This window comes from Leptonychotes weddellii, chromosome 7 (assembly GCF_054177405.1).
Source record: "Leptonychotes weddellii isolate Sample4059 chromosome 7, ASM5417740v2, whole genome shotgun sequence".
NCBI classification, from domain to species: domain Eukaryota; kingdom Metazoa; phylum Chordata; class Mammalia; order Carnivora; family Phocidae; genus Leptonychotes; species Leptonychotes weddellii.
This window is the reverse complement of record NC_138375.1, coordinates 22543425-22559195: the sequence shown is the minus strand read 5'-3', so window position 1 is coordinate 22559195 and position 15771 is coordinate 22543425. Positions and strand designations below refer to the sequence as shown.

At 38.8% G+C, this 15771-nt stretch overlaps 1 protein-coding gene across 3 annotated transcripts in view; it reads right to left on the bottom strand.

The window, feature by feature from the left end:
• Positions 1–611: 611 nt before the first annotated feature.
• The window catches only part of CDH6 (cadherin 6), a 116159-nt gene continuing 100999 nt past the window's right edge, over positions 612–15771 (bottom strand). For all 3 annotated transcript variants that reach the window (XM_081825933.1, XM_081825931.1, XM_081825932.1), the window contains 4 exons: positions 13579–13700; positions 12161–12278; positions 11772–12023; positions 612–6632 (listed from right to left, as the gene is read on the bottom strand). In XM_081825933.1, coding sequence (XP_081682059.1) covers positions 6142–6632; positions 11772–12023; positions 12161–12278; positions 13579–13700 — 983 coding nt within the window. In that variant the 3' untranslated portion in view covers positions 612–6141. The remainder of the gene's footprint in view (positions 6633–11771; positions 12024–12160; positions 12279–13578; positions 13701–15771) is intronic.

Sequence of the window (15771 nt, the reverse complement as noted above, 5' to 3'; positions counted from 1 at the left end):
TGCTTGAACAAATGAATGAATAAATGAAAAATCTCCTTTGCAAAGCTATGAATTCTCTCAGTTAAAAAATTATGATATAGCCTCTGTAGAAATAGGAGGCAGCTTAAAAGAGAACAAGCATATGAAATATTATAGCTCTGAATATGCTAAAAACATTTTATTTACTCATAGTATCAGAATGCTGGAAGGATTTTATCCTTATTTCCCTTTGGTCTGGCTCTTACTTTTTCTTTTTTAAATCAGAGATCCATAGACATTTTTTTTCTATGGGAGTGAAATAAAGGATGGAGATTTGGGATGGACAAAAATATAGAACTGTCTTTTTTTATCTAAAGCAATTACCATGAGGAAAAACAGCTTTCTTCTTAATACAGCAATTCCATAAATAACAGTAAAATTCTTGATGCCCCAGCAGTAAGAAGTCTTCAGGGCAGCACCAATGATGTATAATGCTGGCTGGGAGAAACTATTGTTTACAAGCTAATTATTGTATAACAAGTTGGCTTTAGTTAGCTGTTTGAGAGGTTCAAACAGCAGATTTGGAAAGATAAAGTGTGTATCAGCAGGTACATTTTTTTAAATCTCTGATTAAAAACAATAGTTTGAGAGAATTGAAAAAAACGAGTTAGAAAAAACAGTTTATTAAGTAATATCATATAAATAACTTGTTACAAAAATTGATTTGCAAAAGGCATATTTAACTCTTTGTGAGAAATCACTTTTTAAATTGCATTCTTTTCAAATGTATACGTCTAAGAAAACAAAGGAAAATAAAAGAAGTCATTTCAAGGAGTGTGGCTTTGCCATTTGACTACCACAAAAGGCCCGGCCACACTGAGCTGTAAGGTAATCATCTTACCTCTCCTTCGAATACAGGAAGCTTTCTCATGTAAACTGTGAAGTTATGAAAATCTCCCTAACTAGAAATGTTGATGAAAGCTGAGCAGTGGTTGTTTCTATCAGGTGTTCTCATTGCCTCATGAGAAGAACCATATGACTGAGCCTTACAGCCAGCAAATCTTCGAGGGTGGCATCAGCTTCAATTTATACTTGGGAGTATTTTTAATTAAAAACAATCAATACCAAAAAGCTTTTATTTTCTGGGTTTAAAAATCACAAATCACAGTAGGAGAATGCCAAATTGTCTTAGCTTGGTACTACTGAAGACGCACGTAGCATTTATTATAAGGCCTATTCTTAGGCAGTTTACTTTCAAAGCAATGAAAAGAATCACAAACAAAACAATACGGTGGTTTCGAAGCATTCCTACGTTTCTTCCGAGCAGATGGGTTGGTTTGCTACACAGCATTCTCCCTGAATGCCTTAGCAATTCTATACATTTGATTCCTTAATAAACACTAAACTAATAGATCATAGAAAACTAAAAGCTTATAGAAGGTGCCTCTAGACATATTTACATAAATAACATAGTCTCGCAAGAAAGACCAAGATCTCATTATAGCGGAATGCTTTTTCCACAACACTGGATCCATGCCTCATTTGTCAAATTAACCCCATTTGAAGAGAAATTTGAGTTTGTGGTCCATGGGTTTAAAAAAAAAAAACTGGAATTAAGCAACTTGTAAAAGCTCTTTTGAAATTAATCTAATAACCCAGTGGCTCTCAGGCTAAGTGCCTTGGTCCTGTCTGAAATACAGTGGGTAATAGGCTTTGTTTCCATTTGACCTCCTTTTGGCACTTTCATCTGCTGGCTCTGTCGGGCTAACATTCCCCCCAAATTAAAAAATGAAAATGCATCATAAATAAGGTATTACAAAATGGGGAGTAGATTAAAGATTGTCTCAGCAATGCTTAAATTAAATTGACGATGCAGAGACCATAAACTTCTGGCTTTAAAAATGAGCTATCTCTTTATTAACTTTTAACAAGTGTGTGAGTCAATGTATTTCCTTTCTAAGAGGGTATTTCTCTGCACACTGAATATGATCAGGGTCTGATTTTTTTAGTAGAAAATTGCCCCTTTAGAAAACTATTCCATAAAGATGCCAAAGGGAGATTAAAAATGCTGCAAACATAATAGTCACTGAACTTTTAAGGAGACCATACTGTGATTCTGTATTCTCTGGAAAAGAAAGCTGCTTGTCAGACTTTGGAAAATAGTTCATCCTCCTGAAGATCCATACACTAAGTCTTAATCTTTCCACTCTTAACAATCTGATAGAGGGGCCTGGGTTTTAGTGTTAAATGTAAATGCTTGACTGTTTAATCCTCTGCAACAATTCAAAAAAGATTTCATCTAGACAAAATCATAAAAAATAAAATTACACTAAAACGATCCTTTTTAGAGGATACCTTTCAAAATAGTGGGGGGATCATGACTTTCTAGAGTGTTCTTCCCAAGTAATTACATTGCTTTAAAACTAGTGACTAGGGTAAGATAATTGATTTGGTGGTTTGGTTCCTGGGGAAAATGAATTTAGGTGTGCCTGATTTAAATACTTAGTTTGGGCCAAGAACCAACTCTGTTCTTCCCTTTCAGCTGCATACTTTTATGGTCCTCAAGTATGAAGAATTGAGGAATTCTTAATTCATAGTTTATACATTTATCTCCAATGACATACCCATTTCAAGGCAAAGCATTTGATGGAAGGTATTGCTCAGCAAATTAGGGTATCTAATATTTATGCACTTAGAAATGAAAGTAATGGAAACTTTCTAAAGTTAATTTGGATTTGTAAATTTTGGGTGCTTCTAAGATAGAGATTCAACTTTTAAGAAATTTTTGTACAACTTTTTTGGAGCTCAAAATGAACACTAAGCCAGAATTTTTTTTTTTAATGAGTTAAAATTGAATTGCCAGGTTTTGTTTCATTTGAAAATGGAGTCAGTTTGTATCTGAAACTCCCTTCACACAACTAAACTGTAAAGCTAAGAAAGCTCTGTAAAAAACATTTATTTACTGTGCCCAGAGCCCCTGTCTTATGGTTCCATGGAACCATCTATTCTTCTCTCCTATTTGATTTCATTTTTTTTGGGGGGACAAATGTTTATGCCTTTTAGCAGAAAGTGGCTATGAAGTGAAGGGGTTGTAAACTTATGCACGGTAGTTTAACATTTTAAAAATCCCAGCTTATTTTAGGGAACATCTTGGTGGTTTGAAGAAACTCTCCTCTTTGAATGGAGGGGAAAAAAATTTCAGGGGCTCAAAGTCCTTGAAGCAATCCACAGAAGTGATCTGCTTATAATTAAGGAATTTTAGTTTCATAGTGACTAAAGCAAATATTAAATTTTACCTCTTCCCATTATCCTTCCATCCTTCTTGTCACTAACATCTAATATCAGGACAGAGACTTTGTGAAAACTGAGCTGAAAACTAGTTTTTTTCTCCAGTAATCATTCATGTTGACTGGGGTCCTTGATGCGATATCTTGGTGGGAAGGAAGTGAGACCCACACGGAATCATGGAAGTATGGCTCTCTATATTTCCATGACATCAGAGAGTATTAATTATAGTAAAATACTTACAGAACCCTAGTACTAAATATTCAGCTCTAGTCTTAAATTATCCAATTTCTTAGAGATTCACTTTATCATCAGGTTTTGTGGTAAGAGATTAAGCAGTAATTTCAATATTTAGTCATGTTAACTTGTTCTTGGCTCACTGTGCCATCTTCAAGGTGGGATAATATACCCTGCCAATTGTATCTCAAATGTTCCACTACAGAACTACTTACTTTCACTTATGAGGAGAGAATAAACCTTACCCTTAAACATTGGAAGTTGCTAGTGTCGACCCTAAGACATTCCAATTAACCCAAAAGTTCAAAAGGAAGACTTCTGATGATATCTTTCTTTTTACAGGACTATCTTTCTTGATACAATTTATTACATGATGTGAAACATAAGGACCGAGAGCTCTTTGATTTTACAGTAAGTCATGTGGTTAAGGTGGTGTTCAATTGCTATAAATAACTAGTTCTTACTAATTAACTTTACTAAGCTATCTTTTTTCAACATTTAACTGTGACTATGGTGTTCATTATAAGTGAAACCCTCCTGTAGTATTTTGTTTGCATTCCTGTGTGTGTGTATGTGTATGAAGAACTAACAAAAGAAACCCCTGAAAACATGAAATACTTGTTAGTACACAGGGAAGTCCATTACAAAATAGGAAACCATTCGGTAACACAAAGAAGAATATGGATATAAAACTTTTTCACTCTAATTGGGTAACCCAAAAGACTACATTTCTCTTATTTTAAAGGTGCCGTCTTTACTTCCTGGGTAATACACCTATTTAAAACTTAACAACTTTATGTTTCCAAATAGAAAGTATGTACTAATATGACAGTAGCCCCAAATGGAAATAACATTATCTGTAGAAAATTAACATTAATTGAAAATAAATCCCTAAGACTAATAATTGAAGTCAGCATATTCATAAGTACATAATATATATTTATATATATATGTATATGTATATACACAGAGCCTGGGTTTGCTTTTTTTTTTAAGTTTTCAAAACAACAATGTTTTCATTACAGTACTTTGGAAATTTCTGATGACTGCACAATGTAAGATTCTAATGATACAAATCATTAGAACAGCCATATGAAATAAATGATTTGAACCTACCAAAAGGATTAGTTCAGTTCAGTTGGGTCCTCTGGAAAATAACTACGATGCTAATTGCATAATTAGAGAAATAATAGATTGGATGGCTTGTACATTACTTTTCCGTTGTAGTTTGAGACCATCACTTTATCATTATAGTTCAAAGACAAGGATGGCAAGGTTGCCATAGCAACAGAGTTAAAAACAATGAAAAAATATTAATGCTTTTGAAAGTCAACTATCATTTTAATACAATCTTAAACACTCTTATTGAAGGGAATCACATTTTTCCCTTCGTAAGCGTCTTCCAAACATGTACTATGTAGTTTTTCACTATGATCTCAACAATATATCTATATCTATCATGTCATATAAATATATAGATGTTTCCAGATGTGAAGGACAGGGTTTCAAGTTCAAGTGTGGCTGGCTGTCATTTCCCCATTAAACTCTGAGGGCGGGATTTGAGTTTTATTTAATCTATCTTTACTAATGCAACTTAATTGTGTACAAAGTCTCTGAAGAGTATGAGTTATTGTACTTCACGCTGCTATTTTCAAGTATATTAGAATAATACTGACAACAACTACAGACAAGGAGTTAAAATTCGTCTCAGAAAAGTTCCTTCAAGAATTTTAAACAATTAGACTTATTTGTAATTAGCTTACTGATGGTTGAAATAATTTTAAGTGATCTGTGGTACATTTGGTGGCCCGAACTTTAAAATATGCTAAATATTTCCTTTGTCAACATCATTAGCTATTTTCCCTTTCTCTTTATATGGTACAAGGGCAAACTTTCACAGGTTTAATATATAACAAATTATGAGTTAGTGGCAAGGAATGAGGTATTACATTTTGTTTGTTGTTTTCCAACGTTACCATTTAATTTGCTTCTAGTCCAAAAGAGGAACAAGAATCTTAAAACGTTGGTGGATTTGATGATTTGAATAGTCATTGGTGCCGGATAAAGTTCTTGAAGAACAAAAAGGATGGGCAAATGCCATTTTAAATTCTTTGCGACACACCCATAATACACACCCATCTATATAGTTCATTATCTCCTTGTGAGCTGATATACCAGGACCAACTTCACAGTTGTTCCTCCCTCACTTCTCTTACTAAAACTATATATATATTTTTATCATTAAAGCATAGTCCCTCATCCCATTAGCATGTGAAATGTACAGCCAGAGCGACCAGCTGACCTGAGTCAATGGAGTGTAGCAGGGAGACCAGGCCAGGGAACCTGAGCCCGTTTGGAACTCGCCCTAAGAGAACGAGGGAAAATACCACTCCTGGCGCTCTCCTCCAGCACGGGGCCTGTTGGGCTGACTGACATGGTTAACTGGATGCGCTAAAAAATAAACATTTGCCTATTGGAAGCTCATAAAAGTGTACTAGAAAAAAGTCTCTAACATTGGATCCACACCGGCTGCAGCCATTGACGTTTGGAACGGGTAGAACAGAGAACCCTTCACAGAGCGGTGGATAAAGTAGAAAGAAAGAGCCACTTCACCTATTTTCGGTGTCGTACTGGAAAAGGAAAAAGGCAAAAGGCAACGCATTAGGAGTCTTTGTCACTGTCCAGGCCTCCGTACATGTCTGCGAGCTTTTTGAACCGGGGGCCCCAGTCACTAAGGTAGTCGTAGTCTTGGTCTCCATCCGTGGTCACCGACTCCAGCGAGCTCAGCGAATTGGCCACCGAGCCGGTGCCCTCGTAGGCGTAGGTGGCCAAGGAGTCGTAGGGCGGGGCGGTGGGGTCCGTGTCATTCTCCTTTAACCTTTGGTTAATGAAATCCCGGACGTCGGTGTTGTCGCGAGCTGCGGGAGTCCGTCGGGGTAGAAAAAGGGCCTCGGGCACGATGTCCCTGCGTAATTTGCTGTCCTCTATGGCTTCGGGGTTCCTCAGGGTGCCGATATCAAAGGCCTGGGTGTCCTCCTCGCCACCACCTTCGTCGTTGTAACTGACAATGTTGTCTCTGATGTCCTCTTTGGAGATGATCAAAGGTTCTTTTTTCCGCTGCCGCCTCAAAGCTGCAAACAACACCACTGTCACTGGAAGCAGAAACAAAGCAGAACGGAGAAGGGAAAGTTAATTCGCCGCCCAATTAATGTCAGCAAGACACACCGTGCCCCAATGTGAAGCTTTAAAACTTCTCTAGGAAACTGCAGACTCAACTTTTATTGCTTTGAGGTTGCGCTTGCCTCCCTGCATGATCAAACCAGGACCCCCCCCAAAAAACCAGAGTAAATATTTGAAAGAGAGCTACGATTTAAGTAGAGGATAAAACACCTTCATATTTTGTCAGTAGTTCCCTTTTGCTTTGAAACGGCAAACTTGTTTTCAAGGTAAGGAAAAAATAAAATAATAATAAAAAAAGCTCAAACAGCGAGAGTGCGGCAATAAGAGTACAAATTATGCCGAACACCTAATGCTCTGAAACTGCTTATAAGCACAAGGCTGGCACCTTCGGGATGTGTTGAAAGTTTGCATAACTCCACAGCTAAAATAACTTTTGCACTATGCCTTCTTCTTCTTCTTCTTCTTTTTCTTCCCTGGGAGAAGTGTAAAATTAGTTTGAAACCCAAAGTAGAGATGTGAATGTCTGCATACCTTTCTACATAGAAGAAATATGATTACAGATAATACCTGGAGAGGCCCAGACACAATTCAGAAAGCCATTCTGGACTTAAAGATCAGCCCATTTAAAAGGGGGCAGGTTATAAGACACGCACCAGCTTATTTCTGTTTGAGCTAAACAAAATAAACACATTTAAGAGGGTACTTGAAAAAATTATTTCAGAGGTTCATATCCTGTAAGTTTGTTGCCTGGAATGTTCGTTCTTTGGATTTTTCCTCCTTAACTCAAATTAGAGACAAAGCAAGGATTGTGTTTAACGAGCTCCTAATGTTTCTTCACAGCTGACTGGGTCAAACACAGCTACCTGTAGAGAGACACATCTCTGAATGGACATACGGGTGGGAAAATAAAAACACAGTGACAGATTAGAGAGGAAACGCCATCTGGGGCAGAAAATGCATTGTTAAACTGGGTTGGTCCAGGGGTGTTTACTACAGGAAGTACTAGTAACGTGTTTTTATTTTCTCCTCCGTAACATGGTCCAGATTTTATGAGCCATAAAGATTGAAATATTGTAGTAAGGATTACAGAATAATGGCTTTTGGTGACTATGTATATCTACCTATATAATGATGGATATATGCATGCCCAGATATCTATATATTAAATTTTCAGGTGTTAATAGTGTTATTAATAATTGGTTATCTATCCAGAGAGTTCTATATGCCAAGCACTATGGCAAGTGCTTTACATACTGAATCTCATTTAATTATCACAGCAGCCCTACAAAGTAGGTACCTTCATTTTATAATGTATATATATGTATTATACAATATAGTAACCATTTTTCATAGAGGAAATTGAGGTTTAGAGATGTCCCATATGCAAACAATTGAAATCCAGGTCAGACTAAAAAGCCAACACTTTTAATCACCAAGCATGTTTGGATTATAGACTACTTCTAAAGGCTATCCAGTGTTGCCATTTCAAGTGCGTGGTTGTGTAATTGTACACATTCTCTCTTGCTGCCAAAGAGCATCCTCATGCCTCATTTGTCCCAGCCATTCAGGGCGTTTATGTATTTGTTCATTCATGAAATATTTATGCAGTGCCTACTCTGTCTGTGCCAGGTCCCGTTCTAGGCACTATCGGTGCAAAACCTTAATCAGGAGGGGGGCAGGGGTGGGGGTGGGGGTGGATGGAGACTGACAACGAACAATGTGTAGCATAAATAAGGCAATTATTGGGGCGCCTGGGTAGCTCAGATGGTTAAGCGTCTGCCTTCGGCTCAGGTCATGATCCCAGAGTCCTGGGATCGAGTCCCGCATCGGGCTCCCTGCTCTGCGGGAAGTCTGCTTCTCTCTCTCTCTCTCATGAATAAATAAATAAAATCTTAAAAAAAAAAAAAATAAATAAATAAATAAGGCAATTATTAGAAGGTGATATGTACAGTGTAAACAAAGAGTAGAGCGGAGGGAGGAGGGTGAAGAGCACTTCTGTGTATGACTGAGAGGCTGTATATGCTTTGTAGGAGGAGATTGCCTCATTGAGGAAGTGACATTTGAGCAAAGGTGTGGGGAGTCAGCCAAGGGGTTGTCAGGTGAAGAGGACAGAGCTAGAAGAAAGGCCCTGGGATGGGAGGGAGCCTGGAGTGTGTGACAAACAGCCAGGAGACCCTACGGTGGGACCTGAGGGAGCCCCGCCCGGACAGGAAGGGAGTTGGAAAAGGCCATGTCATCTGGGGCCTGGAGGCTTCTTTATGTCCTCACTTTACCCTGAGGTGCTGGTGGGTGGAAAATTGCAGCGCTCTGGGCAGAGGGATGTTCATAATCTATCCTTTATGCCGGATTCCAGTGTGACCAATGGCAAGGATTTGCAAAGCAGAGGATTGTAACTAAGGATGGCCTCTGGGGATAGCGAATAGAATCAAGACTAATGTCTCCCAAAGCATTCAACCTTTATGTACCATGGTTCGTGTCATCATTTAAGGCAAGAGAGCAGGCATTTATCACTACCTAATTCTGCCCCAGTTGAAGTGATCTGTATCTTTTGTTTTGGTCCTTTGCACACCTGAAAGCGCAATACCTAGAAGAGAGGGCATGTTGGGTAATTCAAAGGCATTTCTTCACTGCCTCATTCTCCTACAGCTACAACTGCCTGTATCTTTTCTTTTTAGCCCAATGTACATCTGAACAGAAATTCTAGAAGGGAAATCTTTCTCAAAGCTAACTTTTATCGACTGAAGATGTGAGTTCTGAGCATGTGGAAAAAAAAATACATTCTGAGAAAGTAATAGCTTTCTTCCCAGTAACTGACCTCTTCCCTTTTCTCTACCCCCTGAGGCCAGAGGATAGCAGTGAGATTTTGGAGGGGTGGGGGGAGGGGGATGCTTGGACCAATTTGCTCTCAAATCCCATCATAAAGCTAGAAGGTAGCAAGGCATTTGAAATCAGCCTGCCTAGGCTCACGTAAAGGATTTGACCCTTTTAAGTCTGTTTCTTTCCATGAAAGAGAGGCAATAACATAGTGCCCCAGTGTTGTCATCAGGAATGAGTTCGTAAATGTGGAAGTTTCGTAGACTCTAAAGCACCATAGAGACACGAGATGTCGTAGTTTTCACTGTGGTTTTATTTTTGTAAATAAAACAAGAGATGCCACAGGATCCACTTTATTGACTGCATATTTCCTCCCACATCGGTGTGGCTTTTCTCTTACAAAATCTCGGGTTTGCTTCCACCTTCTTCGATTGTCTCATTTGCAGTACGGGCTCTCTTTCAGCCTGGACATTGCCCTGCCTTCTATGAGCTCACAAAGAAAGTAGAATGCAGTGTGGAAGCATCAAGGCTCAGGGGGTGGAAGACCTGGGTTTGGAACTTTGTTCTACCACCTGTTAGCTGTGTGACGTGCCTACAGGACTGCACTTCTTGGAGCCTTGGTTTTCTTATTTGAGATGCAGATAAATATATACCAGATGGTTCTGAGGGTTAAAGGAGAAGAACAGTTGTGAAGCATCTTGGCCAGTGTGTAGCCCACAGTGTTAGCCTAGTAAAGGATCAGTCCCATTGAGCTCCTTTTTTAATTAGGTACAGAATTCCAAAGACACTAGACCAGATGTAAGGAGCAAGGAGACAAGTTAGGAGTCCCGAGGAAACAGCAAATTTATTGGAGGAAGGAAATGATGAAGAGAGGATAAAGGTAGTTGGTGAGGAGGAAAAAAGCCGGCGGGGGGGGCGGGAAGGGAGAGAAAATGGGTAGATGATGAAGGAAAGGAAGAATCACCTCTTTGAGATGAGAGTCAGCTCTCCTTCTATAGACCACGGAAGAGTCCATGGAATTCTCCCTGACTACAGCCCTGCCAATTCAGCCCTTCTAAAAATAATCTTTTTCCCCCTAATCAAAAAGAATATTTGTATCCTTCTCTTCCAAAACAATTTTTACAGACTCACACCATTAGAAACACTGATTTGTCTTTGCATACTGTCAGCTTTTATTTATCTTCATATCTTAAAATACTTTTCCCAAATCTTCGTTGACAAAGAGAATCACAGTTCTGTAGTTAAGTTTCAAGACTTCTGTTATAATTAGCAAAATTGATATGGAATGTGAAGCTTTTAAGCAGGGATCCCTAGGCATTCTCTTCTTGGAAAAATGTAGGCCTTTTACTCTTTATTCTTCTCAACGCTATATTGTAATTTTTAAAAAGAGTTCCCCCCCCGCCCCCGTGCAATCCAGGATGACACTTAACTTCTTACCTTTCTTCCCCTTGTGTAGCAAGCTTACTTTGACTTTTGGAAGGACTCAGTTAACTAACATTTGATTTCTTAGTTCACAACAGTCAACAGTCCGTTGAGCATTTTGAGCTCAACCTGTGTGCTTAATTCATGGGTTGGGGACAAAAATTTCATTTGAATCATTGCTAGACCTCGATTTTCACCTTGATTGCATTCATTTCTTTTAGGTCTCAGATTTATTTCCTCAGTCACAGAAATTGATAATTATTGAGAATCTGAGAAATAATAGACATTGTGTATGTGGCAGTTGGGGAGCAAGGCTAAGAAGTTAGTGATTCAAAGGGGTAGCCCAAAGCAAGTTGGCTGGGTGGAAGAAAATTTCATCACTTTTCATTTCCCCGTATGAGAGAGAAAAAGTCATCACATTTCTCTTTCCACTTTCCCATTGATCTTTTTAAACTTTACCTTCATAGAAAGGGCCCTCAGCACACCCTCCGTGCCGGATGACTTTCTCTCTTTAAAATTTAACAATGTTTGCCAGGTTAAACGGGAAACAACAAATGAAATGGAAAGGGCACATTGAGAGTGCCCTCCAGTCCCCCTGGGATTCATTCTCTGTCTGATAGACAAGAGATGCTTTGGGTGGACTGATTCCCAGGGTAGATGAAGACATGGGCCAGTTTCACATCTGTTCATTCTCCAAAGCTGTTTTCAAGCCAAAACTAGTTCATGGTTGAACAACACAGATCCTCAGCATATAACTCTGCTCACCTAGATCGGGCTGTATGCCTTACCGGGGGAGGCGGATAAATCTAGGGTGTCACAGTAACAGTGTGTGCCCCTCAGCATGGGGAGATAGGAGGCAGGGAGAAGCAGTTTACCTAGTAGGGTCACGATGCACAGAAGGATGGCGATCAGGGCCCCCGTGCTCAGGCCCGTGGGGTGCACGAGGGCCTCCGCGTGGCAGGACTGCATGTTGCCGTGGTGGTCACATGCACAGACCCGGACAGTCACTGTCCCTGTGCTGCTCTGGACTGGGTAGTCGTTGTCTGAAATCACCACGGGCAGGAGATAGGTGCTCATCTCGTGTCTGTTGTAGCCATTTTTCCGAGTTAAGATTCCTGCCGTGTTATCTGCAACCGGAAAGCAATGTGGTGAATGTCACGTGCATACCACATCGTGGATTGGAAAAATTGTGACGCTAACAGAGAGAGAGCGAGAGAGAAAGCTATCAATATATAGACAGAGAAGATAACTTGGGCACATTTACCTTTGTTGTCGTGAATGGTAAAGTTTGAACCACTGGCTGCTTCTGGGGCCAAAGAGAAGGAGAATTGGTGCCCGCTGTAAGGGTCATCTTTGTCAATGGCTCGTAGGGTCTGAATCAACTAAAATCAAAACCATAAAGCTGCTATGAAGTTCGGCTAACTCAAAAGTGTTCCTTACAGTTTTGCAGTAAATTGCTTGACTACGTGATTTCTAATTTTATTTATTTTTTTATGTTTATTTTTTAACGCATCTTTTTTTTTTTTTAAAGATTTTGTTTATTTATTTATTTGACAGAGAGAGAGGGAACACAAGCAGGGGGAGTGGGAGAGGGAGAAGCAGGCTTCCCGCCGAGCAGGGAGCCCGATGCGGGGCTCGATCCCAGGACCATGGATGGGATCATGACCTGAGTCGAAGGCAGACGCTTAACGACTGAGCCACCTAGGCACCCCTGATTTCCTATTTTAATTTAAAAACAATAGCCTCTAGAAAATTTACAATGAATCCACTTTATGCAATGAACAAATGGGTTGGAAATAGAGCCGGGAATAATACTTTGTTGTAGGGCTAACCCCACTGGGCACTGTAGGATATTTAACAGCAAGCCTGGCCTCCACCTGCTATATACCCGTAGCACACTACTCTTTGTGACAATCAAAAATGTCCCCAAACATTGCCAAATGTCCCCTGGGGGCAAAATCACATGGGTTGGGAAACACTACCCTAGAGAGATACAAAGCTATAAAATACCACAATGATCTATGAAAACATTTCAACTAAAAAAATCAGGCACTCTTTGGACACAGCCTGTTTAGAAATGCAGTCTTGACACATACATAAGCCATCAACTTGCCTAAAAGCTAACAAGAAAGTTTGTACATAAAATACAACTTCAGCTTCCTGCTTTAATATGTATTTTAACAGTGCACTTTTATTTTGACAAACTGTAACATAATTTTTATATCACTGGCAGAAAAGACCTATTTCAGGTAGGGACAAATGTGTAAAACAGGAAAACATTCACGAATTTGTATTACTTGTACAGATGGGCAATATAAATAAGTGAAACTATGAATTATAGACATTTGTAAAATATGTTCTGGTTATTGCTTTCCAGTATATATGGTAATTAAAAGTAAGCTCACCAATTAAGATTTTTTCCAATAAAACTGTGACTAATCTATTTTAATGAAAACTTAAGACTGATCTGAATCAGCATCAGTCTCTGAGAATGATGAACTTCCAGTTCTTAAAAACTGTTTGTTCTCTTATGCAAGTTAAACATTCATTCTGGTTCTTATTTATAGTATTAATTTTGTTAGCATATACTTCATAGATAATTCAAAAACTCGCCCTCAGCTCTGTGTATTAGAAGATCTAAATTAATCTGACTGAATTAATTTGCTTTCTTATGAAACTCACCTGATCTGCTTTTGCTTTTTCGCAGACAAAAGTTTCATAGAATTCAGCAAATTCTGGGGCATTGTCATTGACATCTAGAACTTTAATATATAGAGGGACTCGGCTGCTTTGCTTTGGATTATCTGCAACATGCCAAAAAGAAAGAAATAGGCATTTATGTATTGATCGCCAATCCCCTTTAGACAATTGTCACTCACTCCTTTCTCATTCATACACAGATTCCCCAAGGCTGCTCTGAGTACCACAGGGCATTATGTACAACTTAGTCACCAAAAAGAATAGATTGGTACTTCTGGAGTTGGATACACCTGTTGGAGATACCTGTGAGACAAAGCTACTTGTGGGGATAGAGTACAACTGGATAGCAAATCCCAGAGTTGCACAAAATAAAGAAAAGCTATCCAGGAAAGGCAGTCTAGAGGCAGATTTTAAGAGAAGCCAAAGAAGCAAGGAGATGGGGAAAATTGTACAAAAGAAAGATCGAGGGAAATGTGAAGGAAACCAATGGTTGTTTTGGTCTTAGCTCTTTAGTTTTTGTGCTGAATACAAGCTAGATGTAGTGCTCAGCACTTTGCTATATTATCTTATTTAATCCTTACAAACTTTTGAGGTAAATACAGCTATCGACCCTACTATAGAGATGAGGAAACCGAGGCACAGATAGGTTAGGTAATTTGTCCACCTTCACAGAGATGATAAGTAAGAAGTAGAGCCTAGATTTCAACTTGGGTCTGTCTGACTCCAAAGCCCAGGCTGTTCATCCAGGATAATGAGAGAGCAGCATCCATGTTGGAAGACTGGAGGTGAATGAGTATTTTGGGTAGTGTGGAAGACAGATTCTTGGTCTAAGAATCAGGAATTGGAATCTCTGAGCTCAGTGCTCCTCATTCACTTCACTTATATATCTGTTTGTTCACAACATAAATATTTAGTGAGCATCTCATTTCTAATACGTGCTAGCCACTCTCTGGGGTGCTGGGACACATGGGGGACATAACACAGATCCGGCATCCTGGAGCTTTATTCTACTGGGGGCAGATAAACTGTAAACACATAAATAGATAATGCATCAGATGGTAAATGCTCTGGAGAAGTTAAAGAGGGAAAGGGATGGGAGAGAGGTGGAGGTGCTACTTTGAGGGGGATGACCGCTCATTCTCATCCAATGAGATGCCATTTGGACAGAGACATGAATAAAGAGATGAATTAAGCCATGTGAATATTTCCGGCTCTCCAGATAAAAGGAACACCAAGTGCCAAGGCCCTGGAATGGGAGGGGGCTGGTTTTATGTAAGCTCTGGGCTTCTGTTGCATCAAAGATAGTTAAGAAGTTTAGACAATAAGATTCTTAAGCTCCTTTGCATCTAAAATGTTGCTCACATTATTACAAAGTTGGAGTTGCCGAAGATGAAGTTTTTTTAAAAAATTTTTTTATTAACATATAATGTATTATTTGTTTCAGGGGTACAGGTCGGTAATTCATCAGTCTTACACAATTCACAGTACTCACCATAGCATATACCCTCCCCAATGTCCATCACCCCGCCACCCCATCCCCCTCCCACTCCAGCAACCCTCAGTTTGTTTCCTGAGATTAAGAGTCTCTTATGGTTTGTCTCCCTCTCTGGTTTCATCTTGTTTCAAAAATGAAGTTTTAAAAGGTCTTTATCACTAGTACTTTCAAATATATCACAGAAACATTAAGTCTTAAAAAAAAATTTTAGGCACAAAGCTTAAAAAACACATGAAATGACTACTTCAGTAAAACATAAAATTTCATGATGTTAAAAAATGGTCCTTTTCAGTGTGAAAAATAATTTTGTAATTTTAAAGCTTTAAGTATGCTCTGTCATTGGTATCTGCATTAGTCCCTCCGCATAAATTCTGGAGAGCAAATTCCTACCTAACAAATTTGTAATTAGGAGTTCTTAATGCTCTCACAAAGCAATTCTTCATTTTGCCCATATTGGTTATTTATTATTCTACTCAATATTCTTCAGCTATTTCAAATCTCATGAGTTAGGTTGACAAAGAATACTACTGTAATATACCATTAGATATGGAATATTTCACACTAGATACCCAACTGAGCTAAAAATATTTGAACTTTTAAAATCAAAAACAAAAACTAAAAAATGAGCTATAATTTGGAAGCTTATTTTTAAGCATTTAAATGTTATTTTAAAAATACTT